The sequence below is a fragment of the Protobothrops mucrosquamatus genome, unplaced genomic scaffold, assembly GCF_001527695.2.
Source record: "Protobothrops mucrosquamatus isolate PMUCROS unplaced genomic scaffold, P.Mucros_1.0 scaffold175, whole genome shotgun sequence".
NCBI lineage: Eukaryota > Metazoa > Chordata > Lepidosauria > Squamata > Viperidae > Protobothrops > Protobothrops mucrosquamatus.
The window spans coordinates 544276-557803 of NW_015386535.1; the positions used below are offsets into that span (position 1 = coordinate 544276).

Sequence of the window (13528 nt, forward strand, 5' to 3'; positions counted from 1 at the left end):
CCCCCCCCCCCCCCCCCCGGACCTACTACCTTTCCTCCTTCCTCCCTCTCTTCCTACTTCCCTTCCTCTCTCAACCATCCCGTCTGGTGCAGTTGGGGTATTCACCGGGCACCTTCTTAAAAAAAAACCACATATAGATCTACAATATATCAATTTATATACATCTATCTATTCCCTTTCCCCCCTCCCCTCCCAGGACTTCCCAGAGCTGAACCAGGAAATAAACACACAATAATCCAATTCTATCCGAAGCTACTCATTATTACTACACCCTAGTATACACTTACTATGACTCTACAATAACATTAAAATACATACAAATTTTATAAGTATTTTTATGTATAAATATATATATAAAAAAAAAATTTAATTTTTAATTTTGATTGGAATTATAAGCAATAGGCATGGTGACAGTTAAGGATGAAGATAGTTTTAGTTGAATACGTCTGGGGGGGGGGGCAAATAGTAAAAGATGGACGTGGAATATGGAAAAATCTCTCCTGCCCTCTCTCCACAGCAGGCTCAGTAGTAACAGTGTGTATGCAGACGAAGACTAGACAGATGAGGATTTCATTTTATTTTTTGAATGGAGAGAGTGGGCAGCTGTTCAGTGAAGTGTAATTAAATAATTCCTTTCAAAGAACTCCCCCATTCTGTTTTCAAGATGTGCCTGAGCTCTAGGCCCCTTCTCTTCATTTGCAGATCAGAGTAGAGCCATTGGCTTCTGCAAACAAACAGCTGGCTGGAGGGACAAGGTGCTCTGGTAGAAAGAGTTGCATTCCAGAGCTTGGGGCAAAGGATTGTGTAAATTAAGAGGGGAAGTGCAGCATGGAGTCTTTGGAAGAGATTTATTTTGGAAACAGAGAAATGTAAAGAGCAGAGGTTGATGGATGCGCTCAGCAGCTGCTTCTCCCAGACAGGATGGAGGTTGCCAAGGGAAGGAGGCCCCCCCCCGTTTTTTAATGGTTTTCAGTGAGTTGGACCCTTGTTCCTACAGCAGAAGAGAATGGTCTTCAAGCCTTGATGTAAATACCAGGTCTCCATATGCTGTGCATTCCAGATATTTCCACTCTTATTTAAGTAGCATACTCAAAAAGAAAATCACAGGGTTATAATTTTTTTTACCGCAGTGCAATGTGACATTTCCTATGCATGTTAATTAATGGATGGTTGTCTCTGCCAAAATCCTATCTTGTTCCTCCTTAGTTATAAACTTACAGATGTTTATCTGGGAGTAAAACCTAGTGGGTGAATTTTTATGCTGAACATTAATGATATATTTGTTATTTGTTCTACACCCATTTTTATTATTGTTTGGTTGTTTTGTTTGTAGTTGATGTCTTCTATTTTTTTCCTCTTTTTATTCTGTATTTTAACTTTGGAGATAAATAAAAAAGATTAAAAAACAGGTGAATGGGTAAAAGGGTACGGATTATTTATTCTTTGTTTTATCCAGTTTTTTAAAAAATCTGTGTGCAGTCAAGCTCAGGCTGCTATCTTAGAGTAGTATTTTCCTTAGCGAAGCAGTCAAGAAATATGCTGCATATTAACACTTGGTAGAACAGCTGTGAAGGCCTTGGAAAAGGCATGAGTCTATACTGCACAAAGACCAGAATCATGCAAACTGGTATTATCTTGTAACATTCTATGGGAGCACAAATTGGACTCTGAAGAAGCAGGACAGAAACAATGTTGATGTTTTTGAAGGTTGGTGTTGGAGAAGACTCCTGAAAAAACCATGCACAGCGAAGAAAACAAATGTATCTATCTTTGAACAAATCAACTCAGAGGTCTTACTAGAAGCACAAGTGATCAGGCTCAAATTATCCAGACATTATAACGCAAGGACCTTTTTGAGAAAGCTCTAATGCTGGGAAAGGTGGAACGAAAGAGAAAACAACCAGCAGCAAGGTAGATGGACTTGGTAACAGTGGTAATGGATGCACTTTAGAACAGGGGTCCCCAACCCCCGGTCCTTGCACCAGTACTGGGCTGCAGCATGCCAGCAACAAACAAGCACAAACAAGCAAAGCCCCATCCATGAGATGAAGGCAGTACGCAAAACCATGCCCCCTCCAGTCGACGGAAAAACCTCCCTCTACGGAGCCAGTCCCTGGTGCCCAAAAGGTTGGGGACCTCTGCTTTAGAAGACCAGAAAGAGCAGATTATGGGTACATCATCATGGAAGTAACTTTAGCTTTTGACAGACTTTGAAATTAGCTCAGTAGGGACAAAATTGGTCTGGAGCAATTACAAGGCACAGGAGTTGAATGCCCCCCTCCCACCAATGTTTTGCTGTGTTTGTCACCCTACATGGCTCAATGCAAGTGGCTAACATAGTTAATGCTATCTGACATGTTGTAGATAGCTGTAACAGCAGCTATCACTGCTCCAGATAAAGATATACTGCTTTTCATTACTCAAGCAAGAGTTGTAATTTAAACAATTTTATTTTTTTTAATTAGTGTTATTCCAGTCTCTTGTTTCTTCTTCTTCTTCTTCTTCTTCTTCTTCTTCTTCTTCTTCTTCTTCTTCTTCTTCTTCTTCTTCTTCTTCTTCTTCTTCTTCTTCTTCTTCTTCTTCTTCTTCTTCTTCTTCTTCTTCTTCTTCTTCTTCTTCTTCTTCTTCTTCTTCTTCTTCTNCTCCTCCTCCTCCTCCTCCTCCTCCTCCTCCTCCTCCCTCTCCCCCTCTCCTCAACTTAACACCTACTCTGAGACAAGGTCCAGCAGCACCATCTTCATTTTATACTTCACAAATGTATTCATTATGTACAAGCTGCTTAAGCATTGTTGTTGTAAGACTGTCTGTTCAGTCTACTTATTTATTTTGCTTCAGGTCAACAATGTTATGGCAATTCTCTCAAATGATACTTTGTGCCTGTTCCCTGTCAATATTTTCTTGGAGCGAATACTGAATGCAGCTTATTGGCCATGCCTTACGTATATCTAAAGACTGACATCCAAAAATTGCACTATGTTGGATACCTCCTGGAAGAAAGAGAAAACAAGGCCAGCCTCAGAAAACTTGACAGCAAACACTTAAAGAAGATTTTAAGATTATTAATGTGCATTGGGACGATGTCAAAGATGCTGTGAATGATCAAAACCATTGGAAAATACTTGCTGCCCAATGTGCTCTGCACAAGACCGGATAATAATAATAAAATAATACAGTAACTTACCTAATTCAGAGTGAAGTAATACATTCTTTTTTATGCAATATTTTCTTAAATCTTTCTTACATCTATAACTGATTGAAATAGATCCAGAAAATCTGTTTTATCCAAAGGGACTTAGAACTGTGAGGTTTCTCAATTATCTTGAACAAGGATGATATTTGAGTGTTCTGGTTTAATGGAGTATTTTTTTCAATAAAAGTCTTAATAGTTGCCATTTTAAGCATGCAGGGGCAAGTCAAGGCAATCTTTCTACGACTTCCTCAACACTGGAAGTGAATCTGAGCAATTCTATCTATAAAAAACAAAGTATCTTGATGCAAGAAATGCCATACAGTGAAGAAAATGGAGCTCTTCCATTTTCACTCCAAGGCTCTCTGCCTCTCTGTTTCATCAAATCAAATTTTTATTTTACTCATTGAGTAGCACACCAGCACACTATACCCCATAAAATGATTAGAATAGTCATAGAAACACAATGCTTAACTATGAATGCAGGCAAATAACAAAATAATGGAGTATGTTCATTTCTACTAACACTATACCTTTTAATTAAGACTAAATCAACAATTAACAATTAACTAATCATTGTTATTGTTAGTACTAATGCTGCATTTATTGATTAAATTCATTGGCCGCCCATATTACCACAGGGGCTATAAACTAGTGGTTAAAACTATTACCACTATGGGGCTATAAACTAGTGGTTAAAACTAAAGTATTAAAATGGGATGGGATTTTGTATAAATGCCAGCAATAAAATTTTAGAGTATTAGTTGTTTCACACAATATACCCTTGTTCAAAGCATCCCGAGCTCCATGTTCAATTCAAGAAAGCAAGTTTTATTTAAGAGTCTAATGATCTAACAACGTAGACACTAGCATTGTGCACTTTCAATTCAATTTATTGTGTAGTCAAAGACCAGCATGAATAATAAACAAAATACAATTTAAGACAGAGATAAAATGCATTTGAAAACAATCTACCGATCCAGGGTACAGTCTATATTAAATGATAATGTAAAGCAGGGGTCTTCAAACTTGGCCCTTTTATGACTTGTGGACTTCAACTCCCAGAATTCCTCAGCTAGGCACGCTGGCTGAGGAATTCTGAGAGTTGAAGTCCACAAGTCATAAAAGGGCCAAGTTTGAAGACCCCTGATGTAAAGAACAAAATTATATTAAATATGATAACGTGTAAAATGACTATAAAGCATTGAAAAGTGTTAATATCAACGAAGTAAAAATATCTAAAATTTAAGTGAATTAGAGTTTTAAGGAATGGATTGTGGGATACTAGCATTGTGCTAGGTTAAGCCAGTGTCACAGCTTAACAAACCAAAGGACTAAGACGGGTCGGGTAACTATGGCAACCATGGCAATTTTTGGACTTCAACTCCCAGAGTTCTTGAGTCAGCTATCATGTCTGTACATGGCTGACTCAGGAATTCTGGGAGTTGAAGTCCACAGGTCGTAAAGGGGCCATGTTGCCCACCCCTAGACTAAGATCTACTCCAAAGAAAGAGTTTGAGAAGTCCAGTCCCATGGAGTCAGAGCTCTGTGGAAAAAAACTGCTTGGCCTTTTCAAGGACATGTGTCCTCATTTCAATATGCTAACTTTTCAGTTTATATATAGTCAACATTAGAAGGCTGTCTCTTTAAGCCTTCCATCAAGCAAGTGTTAAATCCTGGGAGGAGTGATTTGGTTGTAGAGACACAAAAGCCTTCACTGCATTCTGAGTTTGTTGGAACAAAATGCAACCTGGAAGTAATTGCTAGCTCATTTGTGATAGTAAGTTTAATATTCTTAGGACCGATCATTTTTTTCTTTAAATATGCTAACTAATATAGCTAGCAAGAATCAGTTTGTTCTCTTTTGCTTCTTTTAAAAGTTGGTCTTAGGTGTCAAGTATGCTGGATCAGCCTTGGTTCTGCCATATGGCATTGCCTGTTTCTCCATTCTGGTAGCTGCTTTAATGAAACATGGGCTGAAGGCAATTTGATTCTTAAAGCAGCAACATCCTTTTTTTTTTCCAGGTTGCCTGAAAGCTGGAGAAAAAAAACCAAGCTCCTTTCATTAATAGATGAGAGCTTGCAGAAGATCTGAAATATGTAATTGCTAAAGTGTGCGCCGGCCTCTTAATTAATGGCTGCTTTATCATGCCTAATGAATTTTATCAGCCATGATGGCAAAGGCAAAAAATTAATGGGAAAACAGTCTCCCAAAAGACAGAAGAGGGAGGAAAACAAAGAGGATCAGGCTACAGCTTTAAGTATTATTGCACTGTAATGTTCAGACATATCCCCAACCCTCCTCCACCCCTTCTATATCTATACAATAATAAACACGTAAGGGAAAAGTGTGGGTTAAGTTAATTTTCTCTATGCAAGAGCTCTTTTTATGCAGGAGAACAATTTGAGCACCTGCTTAGCCAGCTCCTTTTGCATACAGCTATAGTCCTCGGCTTATGACCAGTTGCTTAGTAACTGTTTGAAATTATGATTGATCTCCCTGGGTGTGTTTATAACCAAGATTCAAAGTTCTGACAACCTTCCTTCGCCCAATCGCACTTTGGGGCAGTCAGCAACTGGCCTGCATTTACAGCTGTTTGCAGCAACCTGCCATTACATGACCAAGCTTTATGATGTTCTTGTAGAAAACAGCATTTATTTCTGTTTCTTTCTTCTTCTTTTTTGCAAAAACACAGCATAGGAAACCTTGGGTTCACTTAATGACCACTTTGTTTGCTTAAGCCAGGGGTGGGGAACCTTGGCTCTTTTATGACTTGTGGACCTCAACTCCCAGAATTCCTGAGCCAGCATGGCTGGCTCAGGAATTCTGGCAGTTGAAGTTCACAAGTCATAAAAGAGCCAAGGTTCCCCACCCCTGGCTTAACCAGAGCATTTGCATAACGATCACTGCAAGAAATCGGGTTGATCATATGAGGTGATCTGACTTAACAACCATCATGATGGGCAGGCTCCATTATGGTCATAACTCGAGGGCTACCTGTACTTTGGTTTTGTTGTTTTATGCTGCTTAACTCTGAATTGCAAAGAAATAGGCTTGTATTTTTTTGATAGATGCCTAAATCAAGGACATGCCCCACAGCCATCTTCAAAATGAAACCCTAACCATCAAAGAGCTAGACAAGACCACTTTTCGTACACACACAAATTCAGATATATGCATTACACTAGGTCAAAATGTAGTCAGTTTTTGGCTTAGCATACTATGCCACACCAGCCCTTGTGATACACAAGGCATGGTTTGTGGCCTGAGAGTGTGAACTTAGCCCCTATAAATCAATGAACATGTGACCAAAGGGATAGCTTCAAAGTCATAGTACCACTTTATATTGCACTGGTGAGGCCACACATGGGATACTGCGTCCAGTTCTGGTCACCACGATACAAAAAAAGATACTGAGACCCTAAAAAGAGTGCAGAGAAGAGCAACAAAGATGATTAGGAGCCTGGAGGCTAAACTATATGATGAACGATTGAGGGAACTAGGGAGCTCACTCAATCCTTCATCTCTAGCAAAGAGAAGGACTAAGGGTAATATGATAGCAGTCATCAAGTACTTGAGGGGCTGTCACAGAGAAGAGGGGGTCGATCTATTCTCCAAAGCACCTGAGGGCAGGACAAGACATAACAGATGGAAGATCATTAAAGAGAGATCCAACCTAGAACTAAAAAGAAATTTCCTGACAGTCAAAAATAATTATTCAGTTGAATGGTTTGCCTGTGGAAGTTGTGGGTGCTCCATCACTGGAGGCTTTCAAGAAGAGAAATGGACAGCCATTTTGTCCAGAATGTATGAGCAGGGGGTTGGACCTTTTGGGCACCAGGGACCGGTTCAATGGAGAAAGATTTTTCCATGGACCGGAGTGGGTGTGGTTTTGTGTGCTGCCTGCATTCCACGGATGGGGCTTTGCTTGTTTGTGTGGACTGATTACTGGCATGCCACGGCCTGGTACCAGTCCATGGACCAGGGGTTAGGGACCCCTAGACTAGAAGACCTCTCAAGTTCCTGTCAACCCTGTTATTCTATGTTCTATATCAGGATGAATGCAAATTTCAGCTGACCATAATGTGTGAGGCCAGCAATTATCCAAGAAAAGGCTTGAATGCGTGTGCATTTATTTATTGTTCCCTCAGCCCAAGGGAAGATGTTCAATCCATTCTATCTTCTCTTTCTTTCTTTCTGCAGGACAACCTCTCCTGAAGAAGATAAACTAATCCCAGACGCTGCTTTCCATAACGCTGAGGAACCACAGGACAAGGAAAGTTTCATTTTCCCTCCGTGGGGGAACTTTCTCTGTCAAACTGTTGAAAAATATATTCTTTTCCCATGGATAAAATTCTCACGTTGTCTCAAAATATATGGGAACTGCTGCACTGCTTGAGGATGAAGAGCAAGTACGCCATTCTTCTCGTCTTTGTAGTAGCCCTTGTCGTAATTGAGAAGGAGAACAACATCATCTCAAGGTAGGGGGGGAGGAGGAAAGAGGCTGTGCCAGAAAAAAGACTTCCTTGGTCTTCTTCTCTGGCCTTCAGGCTGCACATGAGCTTTCCAGTCCCAACTTGCTACCACCAGTTCACCAGTCTTTTGGAACCAAGTAAATATTAACATTCCCCATTGCAGCCAGATGACTCTCTTATAAGGATGGACCGAGATCAATTACTTTATCAGTCAATAATGCTTTATTCCTCAGGCCAAAGGGAACGGATATGAATATGAATACACACACACTCACCCACCCACTAACCAATGAATAAAATATAAATTGAATATAATATAGAAACTAACTAACTAACTAAATCACTTGTACAGAACTGTAACATCTGGCTGAGATCACGTACCACAAGCACGATTGGTTAAATAAGCCACAGGATTTGTATAACAAATTATGGGTTAAAAGGACAGGTCCTACCACAAATTGTGGGTTAAAAGGAAATGCAAGTCCTACCACAGGTAGGAATTAATCAACATTAAGCTACCTAGGTTAGACTTTGTAGGTCTCTACCTGAAGAAGTAATTGGTATTTTTTTTTTAAAAAAAGAGTATTTACATTATTTTTCTATGTACTCTACATCTTTACTTTTTTGATTCAGATTCTGTGAATGAATACATAATTTTATTTGGCAAGAATCTATCTGCAATGTTAATTTGGGCTACATGTGTAAACAGGCCCTTCAAACTTAACACTGATCATCCAAATTACTAAAAGAGGCATTATGGTAAATCATTTATGGTACCAGGACTGAATTTTTAGGATGTTTATACAATCAGAAGCAATAATAATTAATATATTATAATTACAAGTAATTATAGGAAAAGTATTTTCATACTTTCTTGCTACTACCGACATACATTAAAGAATCAGTTTATAAGGCTACAGCTGGTCCTTGCAAGGCAGTCATCTAGAATGGCAATTGTCATTGCGTACAAACAGGATTGAAAAGCTTCAGAATGTCCTAAAATGTTGCCAGGATCTTTTGAGAGATTATCAGATTTCAACTGAAGAATTAGATACCATAGGACAGGGGTGTCAAACTCAATTTCACTGAGGGCCGCATCAGCATTGCGGCTGCCCTGGGGGGGTGGTGGCCAGAGTGGGTGCAGCCTACTGGGTGGGCGTGGATGGAGTGGGTGTGGCCTACTGGGTGGGCATGGCCAGTTCTACATCATTCACGTCAAGGGTGCCTATGGGGGCCTGGGCAGGAGTGGGACAGATCTGAGGGTCTTTGGCAGAAGGGGGTGGGACCGGGGCAAGTGCCAAGGCACGGTCCACCGGGGCAAGTGCCAAGTTGGCCACCACAAAATTGTACATTGGCTCCCGGCTGGCCTGGGCCAGGGCCAAGGCAGCGGGGGCTGTTCCCTCACTGTTTCCAGGATGGCTTCACGGGCCACATGAAACCACTTCGCAAGCCGCATCTGGCCCCCGGGCCTTGTGTTTGACATGTCTGCTATAGGATCCCATTAAAAGCAACAATTTGTTGCTATATCTTGTTTAGAAGTGTGCTAAATACATTTAATTTAATGTGTGATCTGGGCCACATTTGTTATGATAAGCAGTGCTTTTTTTCTTAAAAAAAAAAAAAAAAGGTGCCAGAACTTACACACATCATACAACCTGCCTTGCCTACCCTACAAGGTTCCATCCAAAAAAGGTGCCGGAATTCCATTCTGGGCATTCTATGAGAAAAAAAGCCCTGATGATAAGCACCCACACATCTATAGCCGTGTTACTGTAAATGAAACATCTCCTTAAGACTGTATTGCTCAACCGTGGCAACTTTAAGATGTGTGGACTTCAATTCTCAGAATTCCCCAGCCAACAAGGTTGTCAAAGACTGAGAAATACTGAGTTAGATAGACACTTTTGCTTATTTTTCCTCTGTGACCTTTACATTTTGGAAAACTTCATCATCCCATTCCCAGAGGATCACCTGACTTGTATTCTTTTCCACCAGGCTCAGGACAAGTATAATGCGCCTTGCTGAAGTTCATTTGAGATCCTGAGAAAATCAGCACAGCCACTGATTCTTGTGGCCAATCTTGTGGTCCCAGCTAAGACCGACTGTGGACAAGATCTATTTCCTTGATAATCCTTTGAACCACTATTTTACAAAAACAGAATCCAGGTTCAGAGAATTCAAACAGGATAAAGGATCAAATCAATATTGTGTTCCCTTTTCTTGAAATTAAAGAATGTTTGCTTTTCACTCCCTGTGGACCTTGACAGACTCCCAGCTCCAAATTCATGGCATATTGTATATTGATGAGGCCCAAGCTGTGTGAGTGTTCCCAGTGTGTGTTTTATGTACGCACACACATGCTCACCAATCATCAAGGGAATAGTACACTAACAAGGCCAAAGAATTAAAGAAACCACATTCAGTCTACATCTTCTTGCACAAACTCTTGACTTTTGATCTGGATTCCAAAGCCAGCCATAGATTTATTTCCAGGGGATGATACTACTTATCTACACTAACTGAATTCCTGGATATAGAAGGGATGAATGTGATCCTTAGATCAATGTTTCTCAACCTTGGTACCCTTAAGATGCGTGGACTTCAACTCCCAGAATTCCCCAACCAACATGCTGGTTCGGAATTTCCGGGAAACACACACATCTTAAAATAGTCAAAGTTGAGAAACACTGATCACTGTGCTAGGTTCCTTGCAGGCCAGAGAGATCCTGTAGAACAAGGGTCTTCAAAGTTGGCCCTTTTATGACTTGTGGACTTCAACTCCCAGAATTCCTCAGCCAGCATGCCTGGCTGAGGAATTCTGGGAGTTGAAGTCCACAAGTCATAAAAGGGCCAACTTTGAAGACCCCTGCTGTAGAAGATACTCAGTTGTTCTTCAGCAAGACAATTGAGAGGGGAAGGTGATTCTGAAGGCAAAAGAGAAGCACTTGACTTGGATTAAGAAAACTGTTCATTTCATCTCAAAATAACATGCCTGCTATCTCTTTAAATATCACTGCTGTTATTAGTCCCGATGATTGTATTCTTTCTCTTTACAGGGTTTCAGACAAACTGAAGCAGTCTCCACAGTCCCTGCCAGAAGCCAACAGCACTGATTCCAGATTGATGCTGCCAGAGAATGGCTCCCTCTTGTCACTGAGCTCACTGGACTTGGCCTTCTCCCAGCTTAAGCACCGCTTGCAGAACCTCACTTTGCAGCTTGGTGGCACTCTGCTGGCCCCCACTAAAAGGACACGAAAACATGTTCTCCTAATGGCCACCACCCGTACCGGCTCTTCCTTTGTAGGGGAATTCTTCAACCAGCAGGGCAACATTTTCTATCTCTTTGAGCCACTGTGGCATATAGAAAGGACAGTATCTTTTGAATCCGGGGGTGCTAATGCGGTGGGATCGGCCCTTGTCTACAGAGATGTTTTGAAGCAGCTGTTCCTCTGTGATCTTTACATTTTGGAAAACTTCATCATCCCATTTCCAGAGGATCACCTGACTCAATTTTTGTTTCGGCGTGGTTCGAGTCGCTCTTTGTGTGAGGAGCCTGTTTGCACCCCCTTCGTCAGGAAGGTCTTTGAGAAGTACCACTGCAAGAACCGCCGCTGTGGCCCCCTGAATGTGACTCTGGCAGTGGAGTCCTGCCTGCAGAAGGAGCACATGGCCCTTAAGGCTGTCCGAATTCGACAACTCGAATTCTTGCGTCCATTAGCTGAAGATCCCCGCCTGGACTTGAGGATAATTCAGTTGGTGCGGGATCCTCGTGCGGTGCTGGCCTCCCGCATGGTGGCTTTTTCGGGTAGGTATGAAACCTGGAAGAAATGGGCTAATGAAGGTGTAGCAACTCTGAATGAGGATGAGGTCCAGAGATTGCGAGGCAACTGTGAAAACATCCGACTCTCAGCTGAACTCGGTTTAAAGCAGCCAGCATGGCTTCAAGGTCGCTACATGCTGGTTCGCTATGAGGACATTGCCAGGTCTCCCCTCCAGAAAGCCAAGGAGATGTATAAATTCACTGGCATTGCTCTCACTACGCAGGTGGAGGACTGGATCCGGAAAAATACACAAGCCCCTCAAGATAGCAATGACATCTACTCCACCCAGAAAAACTCCTCTGAACAATTTGAGAAGTGGCGATTCAGCATCCCCTTCAAACTTGCCCAGGTGGTACAGAACGTCTGCACACCAGCCATGAACCTGTTTGGCTACAAGTTGGCCAACAGTGCTGAGACTCTTACAAACAGATCCATCAGCTTGCTAGATGAGAGGAGGACCTTTTGGATCACGTAAAAGGTTGCCTTCATTGGCGGATTTTTTTTTCAATCATAGCATTCTGTGAATTGAGAAAGAGAGAATGCAAGAATCTATATATTGAGGAAGGAACACATGGGCAGGAAGTGTTGGGGGAGAAGCCATCTTTGGTTGTTTTGCTTCCACTTGTCTTGACCATTCAAGAGCTTTTGGCTTTATCTGAAAGCAAGCATCACTTGCTGGCATATTTGACACTTCCAGGTGGATTACAATGGGAACACAGACACTGGCATAAGGAAGCATTCTGAAGCTGACACAGAGTAGAAGATTAAACCCTGTTTCCCTACCTCATGTCCACGTCCTTTCTCTTGGAGATGAGAACCGCCGCTGTGGCCCCCTCATCCAAAGAGAGTGAATGTTTTATATTTAAAATAAATTTATCACTTGGAAGAAAAACATGGGCTTCTCAACCTGCAGAGAAGCAGAATGTTGCACTGATCTCATCTAAGGCAGCCTTAAGGAATCTGTCAACCAGATATTTGGGAAGGGAAGGAAAGAAACTTATTTAGCACAACTGACAGCGAGAAAGCTGACTCTCCATGTGTAGACAGAGCATGTTTTGTACACATTCTCCCTAAAATCCTCAGATAAATTGAGGCCTTGTTTAAATTGAGGAGGTGTTACTGGGGAAGAGAGATGCATGGCATAGAACAGAGGTGGCTCTACCTATAAGTGTAAGGAGACTTTGGGCTACACAGAGTTTTATGCACTTAATATTGTTTTTATCCTGCCAACTCACTCAGTGCTTTGAGAGATTTAAAGCAAACCAGCAATGAGATATTCTAAGAGAAAGAGACTGGAACAATAGTCATCCTACATCTGTGGACATGAACTTTTCCTTGTTGTGCTTTCTTTTTTTAAGTCTTTTGTCTGCTTTTCTTGCTTATCTCTGAATCAGTTGCACCAACCTTCATCTGATGTCTGGGATACTAAAGTGAAGAGAATGCTGCTTTCTCATCCAATGAAAGAAAGTTGTGGCTTTAATTGTATTTTTCTCCTTCATTCCTATAATTATTTCTGTCCTTTAAAGTGATGTTGGAAATTGCCAGTACTTCCCTTCTGTAATTTCTGGGCGAATGGTTTCTTCCAGGCCACATTTGTTGAAGCAGAAAGAGGAAGGTGGACTTGGTCAAGAGGAAGGCAACAAAAATGACAGAAACAGAAACAGGCTCTCTGGTTGCCAATCTAAAATTCCTCTGACTAATTTTTGCTTAAGAGTTTTGGTTGTTATATTCGTTATCTGTTTCCAGTGCTAGATCCAGCAGCAAGCATCTAATGAATTTTACTTAGCTGTTCATCAGAAGCACTTAACATGGTAGAAGGTGTAACCTGACTGTGAATTTGATATTTCATCCCACAGTGGAAACCATATCAGAATTCTGATTGGGGGAAAAAAAGGACTCACTTGGGGGCAATTCAATCTCGTTTTCTCTGCACCTGGGTGGAGTTCAACCCACCCCCTTCCAAATTCCCAGGAATTTTGTTGGAATGGTAACATTTTCAACACATTCAATTTTGGGAAAAGTTGACATGGATTATCATGCCTCA

The 13528-nt window shown here is 41.3% G+C and overlaps 1 protein-coding gene across 1 annotated transcript; it reads left to right on the forward strand.

Moving 5' to 3' along the window:
- Positions 1 to 7532: 7532 nt before the first annotated feature.
- Positions 7533 to 11959, forward strand: CHST3 (carbohydrate sulfotransferase 3). The gene is made up of 2 exons (XM_015813618.1): positions 7533 to 7669; positions 10720 to 11959. The coding sequence occupies exons 1-2, from the start codon at positions 7533 to 7535 to the stop codon at positions 11957 to 11959; spliced, it is 1377 nt and encodes a 458-aa protein (XP_015669104.1).
- The last annotated feature ends 1569 nt before the right edge of the window (positions 11960 to 13528 follow it).

Bases quoted from the DNA above. Each gene is read 5' to 3' on its own strand.
- CHST3 (XM_015813618.1), top strand. From the start codon at position 7,533: ATGGATAAAATTCTCACGTTGTCTCAAAATATATGGGAACTGCTGCAC. The intron at 7,670-10,719 runs GTAGGGGGGGAG...TTCTCTTTACAG, and splicing joins GAGAACAACATCATCTCAAG to GGTTTCAGACAAACTGAAGC.